Source organism: Coregonus clupeaformis, chromosome 9 (genome assembly GCF_020615455.1).
Source record: "Coregonus clupeaformis isolate EN_2021a chromosome 9, ASM2061545v1, whole genome shotgun sequence".
In the NCBI taxonomy this organism is placed as follows: Eukaryota; Metazoa; Chordata; class Actinopteri; order Salmoniformes; family Salmonidae; genus Coregonus; species Coregonus clupeaformis.
In genome coordinates, this window is record NC_059200.1 from 5,345,913 (window position 1) to 5,370,164 (window position 24,252).

Here is a 24,252-nt window from a genome sequence, read left to right on the forward strand (position 1 = left end):
GAGCCCTGACCTCAACCACATCGAAAACCTTTGGGAAGAATTTGAACGCCGACTGCGAGCCAGGCCTAATCCCCCAACATCAGTGTCCGACCTCACTATAATGCTCTTGTGGCTGAATGCAAGCAAGTCCCCGCAGCAATGTTCCAACATCTAGTGGAAATACTTCCCAGAAGAGTGGAGGCTGTTATAGCAGCAAAGGGGGGACAAACTCCATATTAATGCCCATGGAATTTTGGAATGAGATGTTAGAGGAGCAGGTGTCCACATACTTTTGGTCAAATAGTGTACAAACAGCACCTTCAGAAATTATTAGGGTTATGTTATAGCCTGGATTACATATATTTGTTTTCTCAGCCATCTACACATAATAAACCATAATGACAAAGTGAAAACATGTTTTTAGAAATGTTTGCAAATGTATTGGAAGTGAAATACAGACATATCTAATTTACATAAGTATTAACACCCGAGTCAATACATGTTAAAACTTTGGCAACGATTACAGCTGTGATTTTTTCTGGGTAAGTCTCAAAGATCTCTGCACACCTAGATTGTAAAATATTTTCCCATTATTATTTTCAAAATTCTTCAAGCTCTGTCAAATTGGTTGTTGATCATTGCTAGACAACCATTTTCAAGTCTTGCCATAGAATTTGTAGGACCGACAAAACGTTGGTGCACGTCGACATATTCAAAACCTAGCCGCGGTGCGTCGTGACGCATTTTAGGCCTCGTTACCGCAGTTTCCCTCGTTGTGCGACGAAAAGCCGCAGTTACGGAAAACAAACATTGCAATCTATTCCAGTTTAGAGACTTCGATCTTATTTACACCCACATTGTGACTGGATCACAAGACACGTATTGTATCGAACATAATCTTATTTACGGTGAGTTTTAACATTTTACATCCATTTTTCAACTGGGTTAGCTAGCAAGCTAGTTAGCACAACATCACAACTAACGTTAGCTAGCCAAGTTAGTAATGAGTTCTCTAACAGCTTGTAACTTTGACCGGTTAACGTTGTCAATATATCTATCTATAGTGTATACAAGAACGACCTAGATACATTTGTTGGATATCATCAAAGATTGTTATCATGCCAGAGAGAGTTGGCTAACAGGAGCTAGCTAACTGTTAGCCACCGCTAACAGATTTGCGGTTCTGACTCACCAGCGACATTTGCGGATGTTTATAACTAGCTAGCAGGCTAAACTGGTCATATCTGGTTTTTATCTTGTGCGACGGGTAACGTTGTTGTGATCATTTTCTTGATTTTGAGGTGGGTAATTTAGCTAGTTGGCTAAATACTGTTTTAATATATCAGGCTAGCAGCTAGCTACCTAATGACGTCTGCCAGGCAGGCCGCAGCGTGATGAGAGAACACATTCTGGCGCCTAGCTGGCTTTCAAAGGTAATCGTTAGCTAATAAGCCAACTGACCGGTGAGCGCAATGTTAGAGATATCTAGGTAGTTAAACTGTTTCTGAATGGACTCTTGGTCATGGCTCTAAATATATATATATATATCTATCAACTGGGGGACTGGCATGTAGTTCATGAAGTTGACATGTGCCGACGGTGGTTAACTACAGTAACTTAGCTGACTAAGAGTAAGTTAGCTAACTATGTTTTCATGACAGAGGAAGTATTGGAGTTAGCGTTAGTTCTGTCTTCTGGAACCTCGCACCACCAGAACTAGTTAACCACACTGCTTCTCTCAATTCCAGTTCTCAACTAACGTTAATCAGTTTTGTGTTGCTGTATCTGTTATTATAACTGCCATAGAAGCCAGGTTATGCTAAAACCAGTTTAATATCTAACAATAAAATAAATTACAGCCCAATCGGCTGTCTGTTAGTTTCTTATGGAAAGCTTTTTGTATGTCAACGTCATTCACGCGCTGATATAAACAAGTTACTGTGTTCAGACAGAGCCATCTACTGCTCTCTTCTTGGCTACGAGATTACCTAAAACATATGTACTGTGTCACCTTCATTTGTTCTATGCCCAAAAATCATATGTAGCCAGCTATATCAAGCTAGATCTTGGTAACTTAGAACACGTACGTGATTACTGTAATTGTATTCTGTTACTGTCAAGTCTGTTTGTCAGTTCTTTCTGTCTGCTGATATAAACTTAAGTTTGTCTTTTTGTGTGATGCTGAGCAGACATATGCAGTCCTGCTAGCAGGAGAAGATGTTCAACAAGTCATTTGGTGCTCCTTTCGGGGGAGGGACCGGAGGATTTGGGACTTCATCCACGTTTGGACAACAAAGTAAGTAACAACAGTGGGTGCAAGTGTACAGTTAGTTTTAATGTATGCCCTGACAAATTGAGTACCTTTATGGTTTCCCGATTGTCTCATCAATGTCTTCGCCTGAAATCAAATCACATTTTATGTCACATGCGCAGAATATAACAGGTGTAGATCTTACCATGAAATGTTTAATTACAAGCCCTTAACCAACAATGCAGCTCAGCATTCACTCTCAAATCAAGTTGAATTATTGTGGATTATAAGAGAGGTGGTGTTGACCCTGTGTTTGCAGACACTGGCTTTGGGGCGGCGACAGGTGGCTTCGGGGCCTCTGCGTTTGGGGTGACCAACAACACTGGAGGACTCTTTGGGGCGACGCAGAATAAACCAGGTTTGCCACATCTCCCTGATCCTGACTATAACACATGTTAATAACTCAGTACCCGCCTAATCCTGTCGAATATCAGATCTGTTCTTTTAATTAACATCCTGTAGTATAGGGGCATAGCTGCTTTCGTGAATACTTTTTTCATTACAATCTGCTGAGGCCCAATAGCAGTATGGTTGCTGCAACTACACTCTGGGTTTAGGACCAGGCCAGTGTTCTCCATTGCAGTGGTTTAGGGGTTAACTCAGCTGACGGTTCAGGACGACCGTGTTCTTCATTTGAATGAATAGCCACAGAAGAAAGGTGTCTGTGGTATAAGGTATTTTGTATAACTTTTGCATAACCACAGCAAAGCTACAGATTTCATTGTGAAATTTCCCACTGGCATTTTAACAACATCGCTTCGGGAGGATTTACATGTGTCAATATGATAGCACTGATAAAGTACGATGTTGAACATGTTTAAGACTAGCTTTTGTACTGTGACGTCTGCCTGAACAGTAAACCTGCATGATCACACTGCCACTCGCAGTAGACAGAGAGCTGACTATGTGCTCTATACGTTAATCCATTATTCAATATACAATGGTGAGTGTTTTCTGTGCCCACCGTGATGCTGCTACTGACATGTGGTGGTTGAATATGTGTCTAACCCCACCCTGTAATGCTTTACTCTCTCAAAAGTGGTGACAGCCAATCCTCAACAAATCCACACTGGTGCAGGTAGAGGAGGTAAGCATGGGCTGCCGCGCGCACACACACGACCCGCTGTTAAACAGGCGGCTGTGCACACACGAAAACGCTGCGCACCCACAGTCCCTGTTATACTCTTGAAAGGGGTTTCTGTGCATACAAAGTATATTCAATATGTAGTATTTGGTTTGGAGCAAAGCCACAATCTGCATTCTGCTCTTAAAGGGAGTGTGATCATGTAGACAGGTGGCACTGTGTATGGACATATTGTCTGTTTATATATGTGAGAGTGAGTGGTGTATTTGTGCTGAGTGAGAGGAAGAAAAAGGAGGTGGGACAAGGGGGATGAAGGGCTGCATGTTAATTGAGACGACCTCTCCTTGTGATGAGTGAAATGATTAGGGGCTCCCATAAACTAGTTCATATGGACCTAAAGGCCCATCTGACTGGCTTAGTCAGATCACGGATGCATAACTCCAGTTCTAGAGGATCCTCAGTGAACATGCAACCAAACCATTAGCCCGGTTCCTACAAGAATTTGAGTTAAGCACTCCTACAGTTGGCCATATGGACCTGTGTGTGAGCTGGTTTAAGGTGGTGTGTGTCCCTCCCCAGGTGGCCTGTTTGGTTCCAGTACGTTCAGCCAGCCCGTGACGTCGTCCACCAGTAGCGGCTTTGGGTTTGGCGCGGCCAGCGGCACACCCACTAGCCTGTTCGGCAGCACCAACACGGGCGGCGGCGGAGGACTCTTCTCCCAGCAGAGCAATGCCTTCGGAGCTGCCAAACCAGCCTCCTTCGGCAGTCAGTGTCTATTTTTACTGTCTAGCATTGATGTTGTTCAAACAGGTTTACCATAGAATTAGTAGTACTAACAGGCATTCCCATTCAAAGGAATGTTCCGTGGTCATGTTGGGTGTACTATATAGTCCCAGTCGGTATTCACATATTAAAAAGGAATTCTCCTCGACCACGCCCACAAATTGGGGGAAACCAACAATCTTTCCTATTGCGCCTCATTGTAAAAGAGGCAACTTCGTCTAGTTTTTGTTATACAGAAATATTAACACATGCTTAAAAGCTGCTGTGTTGTTCAATGTACATGAAGCCAGGCCAAAAATCCCAGCCTATGGTTCGCAATGCTCCCACATAGGGAAATGGAGCCTGCGAGAAGAGCTCTGTGGCTTCAGGCTATTCGGTGTGGAAAATGTGGGGACACGGTGTCCAAGTAGGCTACACGTAGCTATGTGTGTGGAAAACATTTCATCACAGGTATTATATTTAACTTGTTTAGTACAGTTCGTTTTAACTCCACTCACTACTCGTAGCTGTAGAGTCCATTTGTTTGTGTTGGTTTTGCCTAGCTTAATGTTCCGGTCGGTAGCGAGCTAGCACTCACTCAAGTGGCTGCTAGCATCGTCATGAAAAGGGGCGTGAGGGAAGCCCTACAATATTACGCTTTTCTAACGCAAGGGACCAGGCAATGTTGAAAAGTAATCTTTAGACATGTACTTTTCTTAAATATAGTTTTGTAATTGACTAAAAGAGGCAGACAACAAGAAAATCGCGTTTGAAAAAAGTCAAGTTTTTGCTGTGAGCCCATGGGGTAACCACAGGTTGTTTTCCCCACAGGCGGGCAGGGTCGCGACGTTCAATCGAATACCGACTGGGTCTGTGGCATGTAAGCTTAGAATTCTGTGCCTTTCTCAAAGTTCCACACATGCAACAATGGCAAAAAGAACTTGTTTAGAATATTTTGATTATTTTGTGCTGGCACTCCTATGGCCACTCCAGAGCCTTCTATTTAGCCTAGAAAATAGTAGTAGATAGAGGGCTCTGGTCCGTTGTAGTAATTGTGACTGCTGGTGTACAATGAAATGCAATAAGATCATGATGTGTAATACCTTACATTTATTTTCTATGAATATTTGTTTCTCTTTTGATTAGATGCATTTGATGTTGTATATTGCTCATAATATTTCAGAAGGATTTTAGATCACTCATGAGGGGCAGGAGTTATCTTGGTCAGGTCACATGGTCCTACATCATCTTAGATGTCTGGCTAGATCGGTAAGATGTTTTTTTTTTTTATATAGCGTTTGGCACGAGCACGGCCAGCAGCGGGGGGCTGTTTGGGGCGACCAACTCCAACCCCTTCGGAGGGGCGTCTGCCTCCCTGTTCGGAGCTTCAGGGTTCACCCAGCAGGCCGCCCAGCCAGGCACCACCGTCAAGTTCAACGTGAGTTTGGCCTGACCTAGGCTAGCCCACTACACCTGGGCTAAACTACTGCAATAGAACTCTGTCTAGTGTCGTGTACCGAATTTTATTTTATCTGGAATGAGCTGCATGTATGTCATGCAGCTCTTTACTGTAATCCTCACGAAATTCAGAGGTCAGCTTTATCTGCCATGTGTACGAGTAATCAGTTGATCCTGCTCCAATACAGTAGAGGAGTTTTGTATTCCAATGAATGTCCTCTTCTGTTCTCTCAGCCTGCAACAGGAAGTGACACCATGGTGAAAGGGGGAGTGACCACGAGCATTAACACCAAGCACCAGTGCATCACGGCCATGAAGGAGTATGAGAACAAATCACTGGAGGTGGGTCATTATTATTCATTTACTTTCAGCTGCCCTCTCCCTTTTTTTTAGATCAGTTAAAATGGAAGGGAAAGAGGAGAGGAATCCACTTTAGATTATTGAATCAAAATCTAATTATATTTGTAACATGCGCAGAATACAGCAGGTGTAGACTTTACTGTGAAATGTTTGCTTACAAGCCCTTACCAACGATGCAAAAAAAAAAAAAGGGTAACGCAACAGGAATAAAATACACAACAATTAAGCTATATACAGGGAGTATTAGTACCAGATCAATGTGCAGGGGTGTGAGGTAGATGTGTACATGAAGGCAGGATAAAGTGACTAGGCATCAGGATAGATAATAATAGGAGTAAAATAAAGAACAGAGTAGCCACAGCATATGATGTGTAAAAGTACAGTGGGGAAAAAAAGTATTTAGTCAGCCACCAATTGTGCAAGTTCTCCCACTTAAAAAGATGAGAAAGGCCTGTAATTTTCATCATAGGTACACGTCAACTATGACAGACAAAATGAGAAAAAAAATCCAGAAAATCACATTGTAGGATTTTTTATGAATTGTTTTGCAAATTATGGTGGAAAATAAGTATTTGGTCAATAACAAAAGTTTCTCAATACTTTGTTATATACCCTTTGTTGGCAATGACACAGGTCAAACGTTTCCTGTAAGTCTTCACAAGGTTTTCACACACTGTTGCTGGTATTTTGGCCCATTCCTCCATGCAGATCTCCTCTAGAGCAGTGATGTTTTGGGGCTGTCGCTGGGCAACACAGACTTTCAACTCCCTCCAAAGATTTTCTATGGGGTTGAGATCTGGAGACTGGCTAGGCCACTCCAGGACCTTGAAATGCTTCTTACGAAGCCACTCCTTCGTTGCCCGGGTGGTGTGTTTGGGATCATTGTCATGCTGAAAGACCCAGCCACGTTTCATCTTCAATGCCCCTGCTGATGGAGGGTGGTTTTCACTCAAAATCTCACGATACATGGGCCCCATTCATTCTTTCCTTTACACGGATCAGTCGTCCTGGTCCCTTTGCAGAAAAACAGCCCCAAAGCATGATGTTTCCACCCCCATGCTTCACAGTAGGTATGGTGTTCTTTGGATGCAACTCAGCATTCTTTGTCCTCCAAACACGACGAGTTGAGTTTTTACCAAAAAGTTATATTTTGGTTTCATCTGACCATATGACATTCTCCCAATCCTCTTCTGGATCATCCAAATGCACTCTAGCAAACTTCAGACGGACCTGGACATGTACTGGCTTAAGCAGGGGGACACGTCTTGCACTGCAGGATTTGAGTCCCTGGCGGCGTAGTGTGTTACTGATGGTAGGCTTTGTTACTTTGGTCCCAGCTCTCTGCAGGTCATTCACTAGGTCCCCCCGTGTGGTTCTGGGATTTTTGCTCACCGTTCTTGTGATCATTTTGACCCCACGGGGTGAGATCTTGCGTGGAGCCCCAGATCGAGGGAGATTATCAGTGGTCTTGTATGTCTTCCATTTCCTAATAATTGCTCCCACAGTTGATTTCTTCAAACCAAGCTGCTTACCTATTGCATATTCAATCTTCCCAGCCTGGTGCAGGTCTACAATTTTGTTTCTGGTGTCCTTTGACAGCTCTTTGGTCTTGGCCATAGTGGAGTTTGGAGTGTGACTGTTTGAGGTTGTGGACAGGTGTCTTTTATACTGATAACAAGTTCAAACAGGTGCCATTAAATACAGGTAACGAGTGGAGGACAGAGGAGCCTATTAAAGAAGAAGTTACAGGTCTGTGAGAGCCAGAAATATTGCTTGTTTGTAGGTGACCAAATACTTATTTTCCACCATAATTTGCAAATAAATTCATTAAAAATCCTACAATGTGATTTTCTGGATTTTTTTTCCTCAATTTGTCTGTCATAGTTGACGTGTACCTATGATGAAAATTACAGGCCTCTCATCTTTTTAAGTGGGAGAACTTGCACAATTGGTGGCTGACTAAAGACTTTTTTCCCCACTGTTTGTGTTGTCTGTATGCTTATGTAGTGAATGTGTGTTTTTTTTTTTTTTTTTTTAGTGTCCGTGTAGGGTGTGTATTTATAGTCTTGTGAGTGTGCATCGAGTCAGTGCAAGATGTGATCAGTGCAGATAGGGTCAATGCAGCCCAGATCTCTCTCACCCCCTCTCCCGTGTGGTGTTGTCTCTGTGTAGGAGCTGAGGTTGGAGGACTACCAGGCAGGGAGGAAAGGCCCCACTAACCCCATGGCTGCACCAACAGGGGGTCTCTTTGGGGCTGCGGCCGCAGCCACCCCCAGTACGGGGGCTGCAGGGCTGTTCGGCTCCTCAGCCACCAACACGGGCTTCTCCTTCGGCCAGGCCAAAACCAACTTCGGCACCAGTAAGTCACACAGGCCCATAGATAGAGCTCAATAGAAAATGTAAATACAATGTATTATATCGGACTGTTTTAACTCCCTGTCCCCAGGTACAGGTGGGTTTGGTGCAGCCACAGGCAGTCTGTTTGGCCAGCAGCAGCAGCCCCAGCAGGCCCAGCAGGCAGCCAGCCTGTTCAAGCCCTTCGGCCAGGCCACATCCACACCCAACACAGGCTTCTCCTTCGGCAACACCAGCACCATGGGCCAGCCCCAACAAACCAGCACCATGGTGCGAGCTCACACTTACATGTTAATACACTCACACGCCTAAGATTAGCTGTGTGTGTGATGTTGTACCATTCCAGTAGAGTAACTCTCTCTCTCCATCCCAGGGGGGTCTGTTTGGCAGCACTGCAGCGTCCCAGGCAGGGGGGTTGTTTGGAAACACAGCTCAGACCACACCAGCCACAGGCTTTGGGACGGGAACCGGGCTCTTCGGACAAACCAACACCGCCTTCGGCAACGTCGGCACACAGGTATTAATAGACTCAAATGCGCAGGCCTTTACACAGTTGTTAGGTACAGGTATGGTGTGTATTAATACGGTCTCTGTCTGTACCCCTGTCCCTAGCAGAGCTTGTTTGGTAATAAGACAGCAGGGTTTGGCGCCACCACCACTAGCGCCCCGTCGTTTGGCACAGGCACCGGCCTCTTCGGCAACAAACCCGCCCTCACCCTTGGAACAGCCACCAACCCATCTAACTTCGGTGAGTTGATAATCTGCCCTTATTGGAGTGCACCTGTGTGATGAAGGCTAGTACTTGCAAGTAAACCATCTATAGATAATAGTATTGGCTATTTAAGTGATTGTGTTATCTGTGTGTTGTGTGAAGGTTTTGGACCCACCGCTGCTGGCGGAAGCCTCTTTGGGAACAAGACGGCAGCAGGAGGACTGGGGACCGGACTGGGAGCCGGCTTTGGAGCAGGTATGAATGGAACAAGCGCCATAGGCCTGGAATACAATAATAAAGAAACCCAAAAGTCTGTATTGTCAGTCATTAGTAGTCCCTGTGTATGTTTCTCTAAGTGTGTTCTGTGTTTGTTAGCAGTGGGCACTGGGCAGATGTCTCTGTTTGGGAATAACAAGCCGCTGGGTTCCACTCTGGGAACAATGGGAGCGTTCGGACCGCAGGGATTCAGCACAGGAACCAGCACTCTGGGCTTCGGAGCGCAACAACAGCCCGTCGGTAAATACCACTTCCGTCTACCACCTCTATCACCTCTGTCCAGCCTCAAGCTGATTGTGAAAGCACATCCCCTAGCCCTTTCCTCTCGTACCTAGTCCTATTACTCTTTTAGTGTACTGAAGAAACTGGCTGGATAACATTACACTGTGGTGGAAACTTCCAGTAGCCCTTGAAGGCTAGGTGAAGCTATAATCCTAATTGTGTTTCTCTTGTCTCTCCCTCTCTTCCCAGCGCTGACAGACCCTAACGCGGCGGCGGCCCAGCAGGCAGTGCTGCAGCAGCAGATCAATGCTCTGGCCTACTCCCCCTTCGGTGACTCACCCCTCTTCAGAAACCCCCTCTCTGACCCCAAGAAGAAGGAGGAGCGTCTAAAACCCACCAATCCGGCGGCCCAGAAGGCGTTGACAACGCCCACTCACTACAAGCTGACGCCGCGGCCTGCAACACGTGTGCGGCCCAAAGCTCTAACATCATCGGGCTCCTCCAAGTCTCAGCTGTTTGACGGGCTGGATGACGATGAGCCTTCTCTCACCAACGGAGCCTTCATGCCCAGGTAGGTGGCCGTCTGTGGAAATTTGCTTGTAGCTGATTTTCTGTTTCAACTGATTTACTGATTTTTATCTGTTTTCTGTTATGTTTTCCTTAGCGGATACTACAACTTTTCGATAGCTTATATGAGGTGCAGCTATTTGCTTCTGTCTGTCTTCAGACAGTGATGTTGGTGTATGGTATCTAATCTGTGTGTTTCTCTGTGGTGTTGTAAACCAGGAAGAGCATTAAGAAGCTGGTGCTGAAGAACCTGAATGGCAGCAGCCTGTACAGCAGCCCAATCAACAGAGACACAGATGACCTGGCCTCTCCACCGGAGTACCCCCTCAACGGACTCAGGTCAGACACGCACACACACACTGTCAATGATATTTCTAATATTTATCTGTGTGATGTTGGTTGCTGAACCATGTCTCTCTCCTGTCTCTCCCCTACAGTGCCAGTGTGGACGAGGATGATTATGTTAGGGAGGTGGTGGAGGGAGGGGCCGAGGATGACCTGGAGATCAACAAGTTCTACACCAATCCCATAACCAAGCCCAGCCTGCAGGACACCATCTCAGAGCTCAACGCCCATAGGGTAGGGGCCAGGGGCAGGAATGGCCTGGAGGTGAGCTGATTGAACAAAAGAGTAGACAGACAATGAATATGGTGGTCTTTAATGACACCCAATTCCCCTATAAGGCCACTTCTTTTGGCCACACTTCTCATATAGTGCACTACTTTTGAGGTTTGTGACATGAGTTTTCTGATTCCAGGTGAGCAGCGAGGACATATCACTGGGAGAGGACTCCATACAGGAGGAGCGAGAGGAGGAGGTGCAGGAGGTGCCCCCCCACCCTGCAGGTATCGTTCTGGGCCGTGTGGGCTACTATACCATCCCCGCCATGGATGAGCTGGCCAAGATGGTGGACGAGAACGGTGTGTGTGTGGTGGAGAACTTCACCGTGGGCAGAAAAGGTAAACGACTCTCTTGATTGGTCGGGTGGAAACAGCTCTGGGAAAGTAATTGGTCGGTAGCTCACTGCTCTGCTGTCTGATTGGCTCTCAGGTTACGGCTCAGTGTTTTTCCATGGTGAGGTGAACGTGACAGGGCTGAACCTGGATGAGATTGTTCACTTCAGACGTAAAGAGGTCATCGTCTACCCCGACGACAAGAACAAGCCCGCTGAGGGGGAGGGGCTCAACAGGTCAGTGACAGGATGGGACAGAGGGACACAGCTCCACCGGGCCAGGGAAACTTAGTCCCCTTCACACTGGGGACAATGTCGTTATCATTTTCCTTGTAATGCCATCATCACAGACGTCATAAACTGATTTCACATATATTCTGATAGTGATCACAGCTGAAGCTAACTCAAGTTAATATTCTCTTTCTTTCTCATCCTTTACCTCTCACCTCTTTACTACCCCATGTTATTTTCTCCCTCCCCTCTTTTCCCTCACTCCTCTCCTCTCCCAGACGAGCTGAGGTGACTCTGGATGGGGTGTGGCCTAATGATAAGACCACCTGTACTCAGGTAAAGAGCCCTGAGCGTCTGTCTGAGATGAACTACGAGGGCCGCCTGGAGAACGCTTCACGCAAACAGGGCGCCCGCTTCCTCGAGTACCGCCCCGAGACTGGCTCCTGGGTGTTTGAGGTAATTATGCCTAGACACATGCAAAAGGTGTGTGTGTGTCCATATCTCCTTTCCAATGTCTGTAACTCATCTCTCTCTGTGTCTGCAGGTGGCCCACTTCTCTAAATACGGCCTGCAGGACTCTGACGAGGATGAGGAAGTTCCTCTTAAAGTGGACCCCAAGAAGCTGAAGACGGCCACAACACTTCCCCCAGGGCTGCAGCAGCTTCCTCTCACCCAGCAGCAGGCTCAGGTAGACGGAGCAGCTCAGCGCGCCCACCCACACTGACAATCAGACCCACTGCTCTCTACATCACCTGGATGGCCTTAGTCAATATACAACCTAAATATACATAATGATCTGAACAGAAGCAGTGTTTCCTTTCCACTACTTTCCATTACTGCCACATGCAGTGTGTGGGGTCCTCTGCCTAGATCTCTGCTGTTTCACCACTTCTATTATAGGTTGTATTCAATAGGTTTCTATGGAAAAGGTTTTAAGGTTGGTAGCCCTGGATACAGATGGTCTTGGTGATCTCTGCACCCCAATAAGGCTATTAAACATTGATCGGAGACATTGATCTGACATCAGTTGGATGGGCTGTAGAGTATAGCGACTCATCAGATGGGACACACCACATGATCTATTTATCAGTGGAGGTGTGGGAAAGGCTGGGTTCTCCTCTACCAGGTTCACCTGTACCTGAGCTGGTGGAGGCCACAACCCACCAATCGCAGACAGGAGGTGGGCAGGGTAGTTTGTCAGAAGTCTGTCAGTCTGGTTTAGTGGTTATGTTCTGCCCCTCACAACTGATTCAGGATCATCAACTTAATCTGTGCTCTAAATCTCAACTATCACGCAGAGACATACAAATTGTATCCACAAGTTCATCTGACTCTGGGGAAGTAGATAAAGGGCCTCACTGCCAAAATCCCAAAGTATCCCTTTAATTAAGGGCTGTGTTAAATCCTTTTTTAGATAAGAAAATCAAACCTGCAATCTGGAGTTCGAACAATAACAAAGCGTTATTGGTAAACAGCTGAGGGATGGGGAGGGAGAAATGATACCACTTTCAAACTCATGGACAGAGTTATGGATACAGGGACTGACCATCTATGATATTGAAATTGTAGTTTTAACCATGTTTTGAGGCTATACAGTTTTTGTTTACATTGTTTTCAAACAAAGGAGTAACACAAGCTTATATTTTGGGTAGTGATGGTGGATGACAGTTGAACTATGCTCATGAGGCATAGTTCAACTGTCATACACCATCACTATGTTCTATTTTTCAAGAATCAATGGGTATATATCATTAATTTAAAAGTCAAAAAATGGATGTACAAACTGCAGATTGCCCCTTTACGGAAATGTTTGAAGTGAAGTCTTAACTCAGAAGTAGAGTTTGTTTGTAAGATTTTAAGATTTCTTAAATGAAATCTATATTATATTGTGAAATGTTTGTATTTTGACAACTGTTCCTCCTATAGTTACGTGTTTTAAAATCATACAATTTGACTGGGTAATACTGATTATGGTAACTTCAGAAAACCTCACATTACCGTGGGTTGTATCTCATAAAAATCGAGACAATGCATTTTTGATTATTTGTTGGTATGAATATTAGTTTCTCTTTGAAACAAGCTTTGAGATGATGACCAAAGATGATGAGTGATGTGCGGTAACCTGCAGTTCTTGGGAAACTGCCAGTCCTGCAGAATATATTCAGGGTTAGGTTTTCTTTCTGGTTGAGGGTTTAAGAAACGACAACATATCTACTCTTGGGGTATTACTGAGTCAAGCTACGAATTATCTTATTATGTAAAACATGCTCCTGTATACATCTGTGATATCTTGTATTTGATCTGATAAAGCTAAGAAATAAACAGATTAAAGATGACCCATTTTGCTGGTCTGTCCGACTTGTGTATGTAGAGAATAGGAGATAAGGAAAGCGTCTTCCTTGAGAGTGATGTCCACCATATGTGGTCTTCTAGTCTACACACCTGTACCGTCTGCTCTGCTCAGACCAGTAGAGCTCACTGACCTGGAACCAACTGCTCTGAAAACATACTGACAATTTTCATTTATTTACTTAACCTGATTACACTAAACTGATTTTGTCTGTATGTGTGTCTCTTTTTGGTGTGTGTCACCTTACTGTGTGTTTGGTTGCACTTTCCCTGTTGTGTGTGTATCCTGTGTCCATCCGCTCTGTGTATGTCCAGTCCACGGCGGTGCTGGAGCTACTGAGTCGCATGTCTGAGGTTGACAGTGACATGGCCGACATTACCCAGGATGCCCCAGGGGAGAGCATGTTGGGGGAGGAGGAGGGGGAGAGTGGCATGGGGGAGGAGAAGGGCAGTCGGCTGGGGACTGTGACCCCCACAGAACACAACCCTGTCTCCGCATCCAGTCAGATTGCCTCTTCGCTGGGTATCAACCCTCACACTCTACAGGTAAGATACTACTGTACACCCTCACACTCCACCTGTTTGTTGAGGCTAATGGTGTGTGTCCTCACTCACATCATGAAGGCAGAATGTGTTTGATGTGTGTTTCTCTTCTCTCAGATCATGAAGGCATCTCTGTTTGCTGAGGATGATGGTGACATGTTCCAGGAGCAGGGAGGGATGAATAGCTCTCTAGACAGGGCCTCCCCTCGCATCCTCCTGCCTGGCACGCAGGGCAGGCCCTCCAGTAAGTGTGTCACACACATAGACCCTAACATGTCTTAAATGCTAATATAGCAGTCCTCCTGAATGAAGCTTTTACTGTTATTGGATGAATTAGAGGTGGTTTACTTAGATTGTACTCTATCTTTCAGTTTGATTTTGCTCATCGATCTCTCTCGCTCTCTTTCTCTCTCCAGTCGGTGGTCTCCTGCAGACTCGTTTCAGCGGTGCAGGTCTCTTCCCTCAGCTCCCTGACGTTCCCTTTGGAGGGGGCCTTTCTGGGAGGCTGTCCATGTCTCGGGCGTCCGCGGTGGTTCATGAGCCCTCGCGGCTCTCCCCCTGGCCCTCGCTGGGTCCAGCCTTCCTGCTGCCTGCCCCAGCGGCAGAGGCCACTGTACGGACGGTGGGGGCTCGACGCCTGGGGGGCCCTGTGGCCCCAGAGAACTCAGTCACACTGGGGAAGGTAATGATAACTATACTTCTACTAGTAATAATTTGTATTTGTCAGGTGTTTTTCTAGACACTTCATCCTACATCATGATACATTTATGATAGTTAAGAGTTTAAATATCAGACGGTACAGTAGACTGATCACACAAGGATACATACAGTACAGAGGTACATGGAGCAAAACAATGGAGTTTCACATTGAGAACATGGAGATTTGTTGGATCATCTTGTTGGATTCCACTGTGTGGTTTTCGTATGTGTGAATATGGCTGTACAGTACGGGGAGTTTAAAATAATCTAGTCCATGTAATCAACACATTCCCTCCACCCAGGGCCGTCTGCTGATGGATGCAGCTCTGTTCACGGGCCGGTCGTTCCGGGTGGGGTGGGGTCCAGGCTGGACTCTGGTCCACTGTGGGGACAGGCTGAGTGGGGCTGGGGACAAGGAGCAGGACCAGGGAGACACAGGAGCTGGAGGTTTTGGATTCCTGCCTAAACCTGCCAAGAGCAAACAGTGAGTAACAGACAAACACCAGACCACTGTCATCTACACAATGCTGTAGGAGTGTCAGAATGGGATCCAGACTTACTGTATCAGAGCAGTGCTTGAGCTTGTTATGGGTGATAGAAACTCAACCGTAAACTCCCCTCTTTCCCCTCCCCCTACAGACTCTCAGACAGTCCGTTCAAGGTGGTGATCGAGCAGGTGGTTGGTCTGGAGCCGCGGGACAGTGAGGAGAGCCAGGCGGTGTACCAGCGGCCCCTGGAGATCAGCCTGAAGCACAGCACAATCAGTACAGAGGGGGCCTGCCCCTTCATCCAGCCCCAGAATGGGGTGGCCGCCCTGCACGAGTACGTAGAGTGGATCACTGACCTCAACCAGGAGGCTGGCGCTGGAGACGGTAAGGGATGCATCACTCTCATACACACACACACACACACACACAAACACAATGGTAGATGGCTCACACTTTATTGGTCCAATTCCAAAACGTCCCTATGATTCTAACATCACCCCTGCTACCGCTCTGTTTTAATCCTCTCTCCCATTGCTGTCTCAATGAGTTCAGATATAACTATATGCTTGCTAATGCTATCTTCTCTCTTATCTCTCCCCCCGTAGCAGTCCTGGGTCACTGGGCTCTGGTGTGGACTCTGTGTGAGGCCCTGTGGGGTCGGCTGGGTTCGACAGAGCCTGGTTCCAGCGGCTACCTGCAGCAGCTGGAGAGGAGGAGGAGCTTTTCAGCCTGGCTGTCCCACAGCGCCACCCAGACGATCGAGCAGGAGGTGGGCCTGAGCCAGGGGGGAGGACACGTAGAGGCTATCTTCAGCTACCTCACCGGACACCGCATCAGTGACGCCTGCAGGCTGGCTCAGAAGAGTGGTGAGGAGAGGGGGGATTGGAGGGTTGAGAGAGGCAGGGGAGATCGGAGTTTGAGAGGAAGTGGGACAGAGATCAGGAACAAAAGGGAATGGATGGATGGAGGGGTGGGAAGGTAAAGCCTGCTGCAGACCTGGGGCCTCATTTATAAATGTTGCATACGCACAGAATATACCCCAAAACATGCGTGCGCCAGTTTTCACGCAAACATTTGCATTTATAATAACTGAACTAGAAGTGAGAATGTGCTTATCCTCCCACAAACTTTAGACCATGCGTACGTACAGTTTCTAGTGGTTGAAGTATTGCATTGCAAGAAGGCAAAAGTAGCCTAGTAGCCTTGTGCAAATGGGGAATATATGATTACTTATTCATTTGCTGTTAGTGAGAATAGCCCAAATCTATTTATCTTTGCATTCTAAAATAATTAGAGATCTATTTCCTATTTATTTCATTTCCATGATCATTGCAGAATAAATTCCTCAGCTTTTCCGACTGTGATGGTTTCATACTCGTGAAATGGCCTATAGGCGTACAACAAGTTAGGATAGGCTAACATTCGTCCCATCTCTCATTTAATTGTACCCACTTCACAATAGTAAATAGATAAGCTACAACTATTTAAAATATTTTGCTGTATGCGATCCGATCTGAAGCGCAGTTCAACGGTAGAACAGACGGTTCACCTTTTCCGTTGACGTTTGTAGGCTACGTCTGAATACTGTGATGTCAAATTTCTCCAGTAGCCTAGACAATATTTCATTTATAAACAATACATATATTATAACCATTTCCACCTTTTCTGGCCGTGATGAGTTCATATTCCCGAAGAAGCCATACAACAAATTACAATGCACATCTCTCATTTAATTGGGCCTATTAGATAGGCTATTATAATTTCACGTTTTTGCTCTATGCATCCTAAAAGGAGCCCGGTTTATAACATACAGGTTACAGACAGTTGATCTTTTGCATTGAAGTGTGTAGGCTACCACTGTAAGTAGGCCTACTGTAGTAAAGAAAAAAGAATTTGCAGGCAGTGCAGCATATTTAGGTTTGAGAGAAAGTAAATACAAAACATTGAATTTACATCTGTTTACAGGTCCACAACAATTTGCAATTGTTTTTGTGTTTCAGAAACTGTCACATACAGCAAATGTCACACATTTAAAAAAAAAAAAGGCCAACACCTCCAAAGAGATTTGATCAAGGTCGCCATTGATAGTTCCTTTAGATATACTGTCTTGGCCTAATTCCAATACTTCCAAAGTATACAGCAAATAAGGGTGCTGTCGTCACCATAAAAGGTGAATGATGGGCATTATTCAAGCGGAGTTATAATGCTCATTCACAGGTCTGATTTATAACGGGAAACATGCAAATGGATGGCATGCGCCAACTTTAGAAATCTCAATATTTTTGTGCGTGTGCAGTCTTTTCAGAAATGGCGCACGCAGATATTTAGTGTAAAATCTACTCAACGGTTATAAATATGGCCATAGGGCCATCTCACGAATGAGTTGGGCCAGGCTGTAGGATCTCATTAAGATGTCTTTAACCTGTGTGTGTAGGGGACCACCGTCTCTCCCTGCTGCTGTCCCAGACGGTGGGCTCTCAGTATGGCCGGGAGCTGCTGGCGCTGCAGCTTGGAGACTGGAACAGAATGCAGACAGACTCCTTCCTGCAGGAGGAGAGGCTACGCATCTTCGCCCTGCTCGCCGGGAAACCTGTAAGTAACCCTGTGTGTGTGCGCGTGCAGCTGTTGCCGTCCGTTGTGTTCAGACTGCTATTAACTGGATTGTCCTTTGTGTGCTATGTTGAGGTGTGTGTGTAGGTTTTGCAATCCACATATGTTGTAATATACATTAGTGCTAAATGTTTTCTGAGCTGTATGTGCTTGTCTCTCTAGTTGTGGCAGTCTACAGACTGTGTGGTGAACGTGTGTTCAGAGCTGGACTGGAAGCGTTGTTTGGCGGTCCATCTGTGGTACATGCTGCCTCCCACAGCCTCCATCGCTGACGCCCTGGCTAAGTACGAAGCCGCCTTCCAGGGCTCTGCAGAGGGTCAGAAGTACGCCTGCGCCCCCCTGCCCCCCTACCTCGACCAATCAGACCCGCTGGACATGGAGGAGGAAGAAGAGTCTAAACGGCCGCTCTACGACATCTGCTTCCACCTGCTCAAACTCTACAGTGACAGGTACTACACTACCCACAACACACTGCATAGGTTTATCAAAATATATTATTTTGCTTTACTAAGGGGTGGAGTGGGGCTACAGTTTCTCTGATTAGAATGAATCCTACATTTCCATTCTCAAGCAGAATAAAAATGAAGTACCGCTAGAGTGGGGTTTAAATGATGTAACACCTCTCCCTCCCAGGCGTTACAGCCTGCAGCAGTTGTTGGACCCCCTGACGGTGACGTGGGAGCGTCTGGACTACCGTCTGAGCTGGCACCTGTGGTCGGTCCTGCAGGCGCTGCACTACACACACCTCAGCCCCGCCCGACAGGGCCTCATACACACCAGCTACGCTGCCCAGCTGGAGAGCGCTGGCCTCTGGGACATGGCCATCTACGTACTGCTGCACATACCTGAGGACGTGTACGTACCGCAACACACACACCTTACAACATACACACACAGAGCGAGAGACTTCACACACTCAACTTTAACATCAATCATGACGACGGTTAAATTGATGAGTCACAGGAGGATTTGAGGGTCAGTGCCCTCAGCAGATGCCCTGGATGGACAGACAGGCTGATCACGGTTGATCATAATCTTACATGATAAACCGCTACTGTGACCAGCTGGGTTCCAATTCCAACCCTGAATCGTCTGTGCAATGTATTGGCCCTCTTTGCTCGGGGAGCTAACGGACGTAAACGTCTCAGGCAAGCTTACACATTACGTGAGCTAGCCCTGTTGGAATACTTAGAACATGTAAAGTCGTATAAAGTTAAACCTGCTAACATGTCCTTCTCTCTCCAGGCTCCGTGAGCGTGCAGTGAGGGAGATGCTGCAGCTGCACTGCCCCATGCTGGAGACAGAGGAGTCTGCCCAGAAAGAGCGCTTCCTCACAGAGAGACTACTGATCCCAGAACAGTGGCTCCACCTGGCCAAAGCTACTAGAGCCAGAAGAGAGACGGACAGACACAAAGAGGCCCTGCACCTGTACAGAGCAGGCCACTGGAACCTCTGCCACAGGCTGGTCATACAGCACCTGGCCTCAGGTGTGTATATGCACGTACACACACACACACACACACACACACACACAAACTCTAACCCTATTCCCCTGTATGTACAGTTGAAGTCGGAAGTTTACATACACCTTAGCCAAATACATTTAAACTCACATTTAAATTCCTGACATTTAATCCTAGTAAGAATTCCCTGTCTTAGGTTAGTTAGGATCACCACTTTCTTTTAAGAATGTGAAATGTCAGAATAATAGTAGGGAGAATGATTTATTTCAGCTTTTATTTCTTTTATCACATTCCCAGTAGGTCAGAAGTTTACATACACTCAATTAGTATTTGGTAGCATTGCCTTTAAATTGTTTAACTTGGGTCAAACGTTTCGGGTAGCCTTCCACAAGCTTCCCACAATCATTTGGGTGAATTCTGGCCCATTCCTCCTGACAGAGCTGGTGTAACTGAGTCAGGTTTGTAGGCCTCCTTGCTCGCACACGCTTTTTCAGGTCTGGCCACATTGTTTATAGGATTGAGGTCAGGGCTTTGTGATGGCCACTCCAACACCTTGATATTGTTGTCCTTAAGCCATTTTGCCACAACTTTGGAAGTATGCTTGGGGTCATTGTCCATTTGGAAGACACATTTGCGACCAAGCTTTAACTTCCTGACTGATGTCTTGAGATGTTGCTTCAATATATCCACATAATTTTCCTTCCTCATGATGTCATCTATTTTGTGAAGTGCACCAGTCCCTCCTGTAGCAAAGCACCCCCACAGCATGATGCTGCCACCCCTGTGCTTCACGGTTGGGATGGTGTTCTTCGGCTTGCAAGCAACCCCCTTTTTCCTCCAAGCATAACGATGGTTAATATGGCCAAACAGTTCTATTTTTGTTTCATCAGACCAGAGGACATTTCTCCAAAAAGTAAGATCTTTGGCCCCATGTGCAGTTGCAAACCGTAGTCTGGCTTTTTTATGGCGGTTTTGGAGCAGTGGCTTCTTCCTTGCTGAGCAGCCTTTCAGGTTATGTCGATATAGGACTTGTTTTACTGTGGATATATATACTTTTGTACCTGTTTCTTTCAGCATCTTCACAAGGTCCTTTGCTGTTGTTCTGGGATTGATTTGCACTTATCGCACCAAAGTACGTTCATCTCTAGGAGACAGAACGCGTCTCCTTCCAGAGCGGTATGACGGCTGCGTGGTCCCATGGTATTTATACTTGCGTACTATTGTTTGTACAGATGAACGTGGTACCTTCAGGCGTTTGGAAATTGCTCCCAAGGATGAACCAGACTTGTGGAGGTCTACAAAAAAAAAAAAATTCTGAGGTCTTGGCTAATTTTTTTAGATTGTCCCATGATTTCAAGCAAAGAGGCACTGAGTTTGAAGGTAGGCCTTGAAATACATCCACAGGTACACCTCCAATTGACACAAATGATGTCAATTAGTATATCAGAAGCTTCTAAAGCCATGACATAATTTTCTGGAATTTTCCAAGCTGTTTAAAGGCACAGTCAACTTAGTGTATATAAACTTCTGACCCACTGGAATTGTGATACAGTGAATTATAAATGAAATAATCTGTAAACGATTTTTGGAAAAATTACTTGTGTCATGCACAAAGTAGATGTCCTAACCAACTTGCCAAAACTATAGTTTGTTAACAAGAAATGTTTGGAGTGGTTGAAAAACGAGTTTTAAGGACTCCAACCTAAGTGTTTGTAAACTTCCGACTTCAACTGTATGTTTCCCCTGTAGACTGTATCATTAATGATAACCATGAGTACCTGTTGGAGTTCCTGGACGGGCTGGCTATTCCTGAGCGCAGTGCTGTGATCCAGGACTGGGACACGGCAGGCGGAGTCTACCTGGACTACATCAGAGTCATACAGACCTTAAACGCCATACAACAGGTATGTCTGTCTGGCATTATGTTGACTCCATTACAGTTGATTATGATAGATAATTAGCTATGCTGCTAATGTCCTGATTTATCTGTCGTCTCGGTCATATACCGATGGACAATGGTGGCTATGGGCTGGAACACATTGAGGCTGTATGGGTTTTTTAATGGAAGGATGTGATTCTGTGGGTGCGTGCGTTGGCGCTGCACGGATAGAAAGTGCTGGAATGCTTCATATTGATGCATGATGTTTGTATGTAATGGGTCTGTCTGTCGCTCTCGGTCTTGCTCTCTGTCTCTCTCCGTGTGTGTTCAGATGGAAAGTGCTGGTTATAAGCTGGAGCGTCTACACACCGAGGTGACATCACTCTGCAGCAGGATAGAGCTCCTCCCCTGCTCCACCGCCAAGGACCGCCTTGCCCAATCAGGTGAGGAGATGGAGCGGTCTGCTCCAATCAGAGGATAGCTGATCTTTCCTAGGACAGAGCGTGATACATAATGTTCATTTAAATATTCTGTGTTGTCCTGTCTGACCTAGACCTAGTTTCTAGACCTGAGTGGAACTCTGGTCTAGTCTTATAACATATACCCACCTTACCAGATATGTGTCGGCCTGTGCCTGTTTGGCGTCAGTTTTCCCACGTCCGAGCCTGTATCTGCAATCAGTAGACAGTTCTGATTAGGAAGTAATTGTTTGCGGTGCCCAAGAATGAATTCAATTCAAATCAAAACCAAACATGGATTCCATGTTGTGTTCTTGCTTGGTGCGCACACACCTGTCTGTTTTTACACCAGTTTGTCCTAGCTAATCAGCTTCGCAATATGGGCACCATGCTGCCACAGACAGGAAGTAGAATGGAGCGTGTGGGCGCAAACATTGACATTGACATTCTTTCCTGGGCACCGCTCGGAGACACAAACGACGCATTATTTATCCGAACAGTCCACCAACCACGGATATACCCTCCGAAGTGTGAAAAGTGTTGGTAAATAAGTTGCATGTGGGCTACTGTTATACTGCTAGACTGAGATACAATCTCGGTCTAGAGAACCTGGGCTATAGGTGTGTGTGTGTGTTCCTAGACCTACCTAAACCTCTCCTCTCTCCTGTCTCCAGAGATGGCCAAGCGCGTGGCTAACATCCTGCGTGTGGTGTTGAGTCTGCAGCAGGGTGGTGAGGGTGGGGAGATCCCCTTGTCCCAGCTAGCGCCCCACATCGGCCGTCTGCCCATGCCTGAGGACTATGCCCTCGAGGAGCTCCGCAGCCTCACCCAATCATACCTGAGACAGCTCATCGTCAGCTAATGATCTGCCCCCGAACCCTCAGCCCCCCGCCCAATAGGAACTGAGGTAGTTTGTTGGATTCCAGTGAGAACAGTGGGGGTAGGAGGGGACTATCTGGCACTGTTTAGTAGGACTACTGGGGTTGATTGAGATGGGAGGGGAAGTTTGGTTGAGAAGGCAGCGATGGACTTGCAGCGTATCCCATGCTCCTTTGGGGCTTTGGTTTCTCCTGAAGAAAATGGCACAAGATTATTGGATGAAGCATTCCTCCGTGTGTGTGTTTGGAAATGAATGACTTGCAAGTTTTTGTGTTCTTTCATTATTATGTTGTTGTATAGCTTTTTTGTACTTAGGAGGCCTGAGACGTGTGTTTGTGTATGATGTGCATTTAAATATTGAACTGCTGAACCCTCCTGATAAGAGCTCTCTTCTCCCAACCTTTGACCCTGTTTAAAGGGACACTCATTGGCTGGTGTGTTAACGCCGTCATCCTGCAATCATCTGTTTCCAGTATAAATGCTGTATGCAAACTACATGTTTGTTTGACTCTTACATCCCCATGGAAACGTAAAGGTCATTATAGTAAAGATTGTTTACCAGGATTTTGTTAGTGAGCGGTATCGCACACACCAGATGAACTGTCTGTGTATACATAGGGAAGATCTATCTAGCTTAAAAGGGAGACTCATTTTAGTGATGTAATCTTGTACAAACATCCGGCTTGAAGTGAACAACTCTTGTTTTTGCATACCAAAATAGAAAACGTGTAAAATGAGATTGGATAAACGTCTATTTTTGTAAAAATAATTGGGCTCAAAACTAGTGTGAGTCTATTGGAATGGAGATAGAGAATGGAATCTAACTATCACAAGTATATGGTTTCAGATTTCTATTGTATGGGGGATTACCAGAGCTGTTTGTTCCTTGGTGGTGATGGGTGTTTTTTCTTTCTTTCTTGTAATCAGCCTGTTTTTTTTTATGAGTCGGGACAGTTTCTCTGTGGTCCTTGCAAGGAGTTTGATTAAAAATATCATATATTTTAAAGATAATTTACAATTCCTTGGTCTCACCTTCACTCACACACATCACCTTCACTCACACATCCTCCATTTTCTCAACCTCCATTCCCCCTTACCCTCCAGTTTTCTGTATTTTGATGTTTCAAGAGAAACTGACGTATGTAGTTATTGTTTGGTGTGTGCTGCAGTATGTTTGTTTTGCGGGAGAACGCTCCCCTTGCGCACAGTGCCTTTCACGAGGAGAGTCTCCGGACTTCTGTTGCCTCCGTTACTCTGTGCATGATTGTGATGACGGTGATAATGATAACGTTTTTATTAAAGTCTGAATAAAATGCATTTTATTTTGTCCTGAATTATGCTCAATACATTCTCTCATGCATTTAGTATGCACTCATGTCTAGATCAGATCTTAAACTCTTCACTTTATTTCTGCTAATTATATTGTTGTAATGCATACATTCTTCTGCAGGCTATAGTACAGTATGTCATGTCTATTTTTCTGTATAATGCAGCATCAGCATTTACTTTCTATTTTTAATAGGCTTAATGCATTTTATAGTGCTTGATTTTCTCAAGATGAAGTTGTATCACAATGAACTGGGTTGCAGAGTGGAACCATGCGTGTCAATAGACT

At 45.7% G+C, this 24,252-nt stretch overlaps 1 protein-coding gene across 8 annotated transcripts; it reads left to right on the forward strand.

Annotated features, from left to right (window-relative positions):
- The first annotated feature begins 703 nt into the window (after positions 1–703).
- Positions 704–23,954, forward strand: LOC121573603 (nuclear pore complex protein Nup98-Nup96-like). Of its 8 annotated transcripts, none has more exons than XM_045222463.1 (33): positions 704–887; positions 2,169–2,275; positions 2,550–2,648; positions 3,330–3,377; positions 3,954–4,139; positions 5,432–5,574; positions 5,829–5,936; positions 8,127–8,313; positions 8,401–8,579; positions 8,683–8,826; positions 8,922–9,057; positions 9,184–9,276; positions 9,397–9,537; positions 9,769–10,090; positions 10,306–10,425; positions 10,524–10,695; positions 10,844–11,045; positions 11,137–11,275; positions 11,548–11,725; positions 11,814–11,957; positions 13,934–14,164; positions 14,279–14,405; positions 14,578–14,843; positions 15,163–15,344; positions 15,500–15,732; positions 15,954–16,214; positions 17,783–17,940; positions 18,121–18,407; positions 18,592–18,813; positions 19,204–19,445; positions 21,171–21,325; positions 21,632–21,743; positions 22,433–23,954. In XM_045222463.1, exons 2-33 carry the CDS (start codon positions 2,197–2,199, stop codon positions 22,618–22,620), a joined length of 5,484 nt encoding a protein of 1,827 aa, XP_045078398.1. In that variant the 5' UTR covers positions 704–887; positions 2,169–2,196; the 3' UTR covers positions 22,621–23,954. The 8 variants fall into 8 exon arrangements, with proteins under 8 accessions (XP_045078398.1, XP_045078399.1, XP_045078400.1 ...); XM_045222464.1 differs by having other exon boundaries at positions 15,957–16,214; XM_045222465.1 differs by having other exon boundaries at positions 9,400–9,537.
- The last annotated feature ends 298 nt before the right edge of the window (positions 23,955–24,252 follow it).

Excerpts from the sequence above, each read along its gene's own strand:
- LOC121573603 (XM_045222463.1), top strand. The coding sequence starts at position 2,197 with ATGTTCAACAAGTCATTTGGTGCTCCTTTCGGGGGAGGGACCGGAGGA. Across the intron at positions 2,276-2,549 it reads ATCCACGTTTGGACAACAAA|ACACTGGCTTTGGGGCGGCG; the intron begins GTAAGTAACAAC and ends CTGTGTTTGCAG. Across the intron at positions 11,046-11,136 it reads CTTCACCGTGGGCAGAAAAG|GTTACGGCTCAGTGTTTTTC; the intron begins GTAAACGACTCT and ends ATTGGCTCTCAG.